The sequence below is a fragment of the Priapulus caudatus genome, unplaced genomic scaffold (assembly GCF_000485595.1).
Source record: "Priapulus caudatus unplaced genomic scaffold, Priapulus_caudatus-5.0.1 Scaffold3131, whole genome shotgun sequence".
In the NCBI taxonomy this organism is placed as follows: domain Eukaryota; kingdom Metazoa; phylum Priapulida; class Priapulimorpha; order Priapulimorphida; family Priapulidae; genus Priapulus; species Priapulus caudatus.
In genome coordinates this window covers 15,932-17,960 of record NW_014580192.1, presented here as the reverse complement: position 1 = coordinate 17,960, position 2,029 = coordinate 15,932, and the positions used below count along the sequence as shown (strand labels likewise).

General features: G+C 45.5%; 1 protein-coding gene across 1 annotated transcript in view; it reads right to left on the bottom strand.

Annotated features, from left to right (window-relative positions):
• Window positions 1–1,574, bottom strand: part of LOC106819301 (nephrocystin-3-like) — a gene marked incomplete at its 3' end in the record, with an annotated part of 2,743 nt that extends 1,169 nt beyond the window's left edge. Inside the window, exons 1-4 of the mRNA XM_014823946.1 lie at window positions 1,473–1,574; window positions 1,196–1,270; window positions 811–978; window positions 296–399 (exon numbers count right to left, since the gene is read on the bottom strand). Of these exons, the coding sequence (XP_014679432.1) occupies window positions 296–399; window positions 811–978; window positions 1,196–1,270; window positions 1,473–1,574 (449 nt within the window). The remainder of the gene's footprint in view (window positions 1–295; window positions 400–810; window positions 979–1,195; window positions 1,271–1,472) is intronic.
• Window positions 1,575–2,029: the final 455 nt, after the last annotated feature.

Genomic DNA, 2,029 nt, shown 5'->3' with positions numbered 1-2,029 from the left:
TCCTCCTCCATTCTGCTCCTCCTCCTCCTACCTTTTTCACCTTCTCTCTCCTTCTTCCTCACCCCACCTCTACCCCTCGACCTCTACCCCTCTACCTCTACCCCTCTACCTCTACCCCTCTACCTCTACCCCTCTACCTCCGCCCCTCTACCTCTCCCCTTACCTTTATCACATCCCATGCTCACCATTTAGGGAGGAGCAGGGATTTCTCTTCCCCCTCCTCCTCCCTTCTTTACCAACTCCTCCTCATCCCTCCCCACCCCCTCCCCCTTCCTTTATAACATCCCATGCTCACCATTTAGCGAGCAGCAAAGACTTTCCCGATCCGGACGCCCCGGTCACCAGTAGAGGGGGCAGCGGTCCCGCGGCGCTGATGTGAGCGTTCAGACGATCGTAGTGCTGCCGAGAGACAACGCGACGATGAACCACAGCTGTTCACTTGTCTCGCACGCCGCGGCGAGCGCGATAACAGTGGCAAGTCGCCGATGTTTGCCGGCGCGAGTGACAACGTGATGCTCGGTATTTATATTCTTACATACTATTATATATTTACGTATTTTTTGTGTTTTTTACATACTGCATCGATACGACGCTCTTAAACCCTCGCTCGGATACGGATCGCCACAAATCCGATGTTTCGGTGTGCGAGTGCGAAAGACATATACAAGCAAGCGTAGCCATAGTGACAAGATGGCCAGCAATGAATGATATCTGAAGGTCAGTCATCTCGATCGCTCAGACAGATGGACAGATCGATTGCTAGATGCGTGCCTCAGACTATCAAACATGGCCGACGCGACGGCAGCGCACCTTTTCAAACCCGAGCGTGCAGAGACACCTGGTGGCCGCATTCAGCTTCTCCAGCTGCTCGCTGTTGCCATGGAGATCCCAGTGTGTGACGTCACACAGGGAGGCAGGGTCACAGCCATCGTCATCATTGTCATCCACTGATAGCTTACTGTCATCCATGCCTAGCTCCTGGACAGGTGACATCAATGTGACGCGTGTGACAGTGACAGGTGACAATTTTTCGTGTATAATACTTACTGAGTGTTTTACATGTACTTTTATATGTAATATTGACTATGTTACAAATATGTGTAATATTGACTATGTTACATATGACCAATTATTTCACACATAAGCGCATGAATAGAGCACCGTGTGCAATGTGTGGTGTGTGAATGACGGTTACCGTGGCGATGATGGTATCCAGCGCTTCATGAAGCCTGGTGAGTGAGTCAGCTCCATTCACCGCTCTGTTAACGATCTGCAACAAATAATTATAATTAATGAGAAAGGGTTTATCAAATTATTTAGGGGGAAGCCGTGAATTTCTCATGCATATAGACGATCACATTATTATCAGATTTCAAGATTAAGCCATTATATATAATTATGTTTATTTTTATTTTATATTATTATGTTGTTATATTAATTTGTATATAAAATTTATGCTATAAATTCATTACCTTGACGTTGTTACTTTCTTTGATCTGAGCTTTAAACTGATGAATCTCTGTATGACTAGACTTACACCTGAAATGAAACACTGATATTAGAAAGCATTGCATCCTTAAGTTTGTTCCTTCAGTTTTACCCTTCACAATGTTCATCGAAAATTTACAGGGACAAGATCTAGCATCTTAGAGTCTCTCAGTAGAACCCACAACTCCGCCACCACCAGTCACTGACAGTGCCTGCACATGGTCTATGCAACTTAGCATTGCTTGTCTGCAAACACACACACACACACACAGATCAACTGTGGTTTCTGGCACAGTTTGTTGGAACTTACACACACACATATATATATATATACATATATATATATATATATATATATATATATATATACTATATAGTATACACATGTGATTCAATCCCAGCAGGCCCGCCAAGCACCTGCCCCAGCTCTGTTTGTCTTTAATGGCGCCTTAATCAAAACCATAGAACCGTCACATCGACTCGTCATCTGCCGCTCGAGCACGCTCCCCAGGGCTGTCCCGCACTGCAACGAGGGATAACC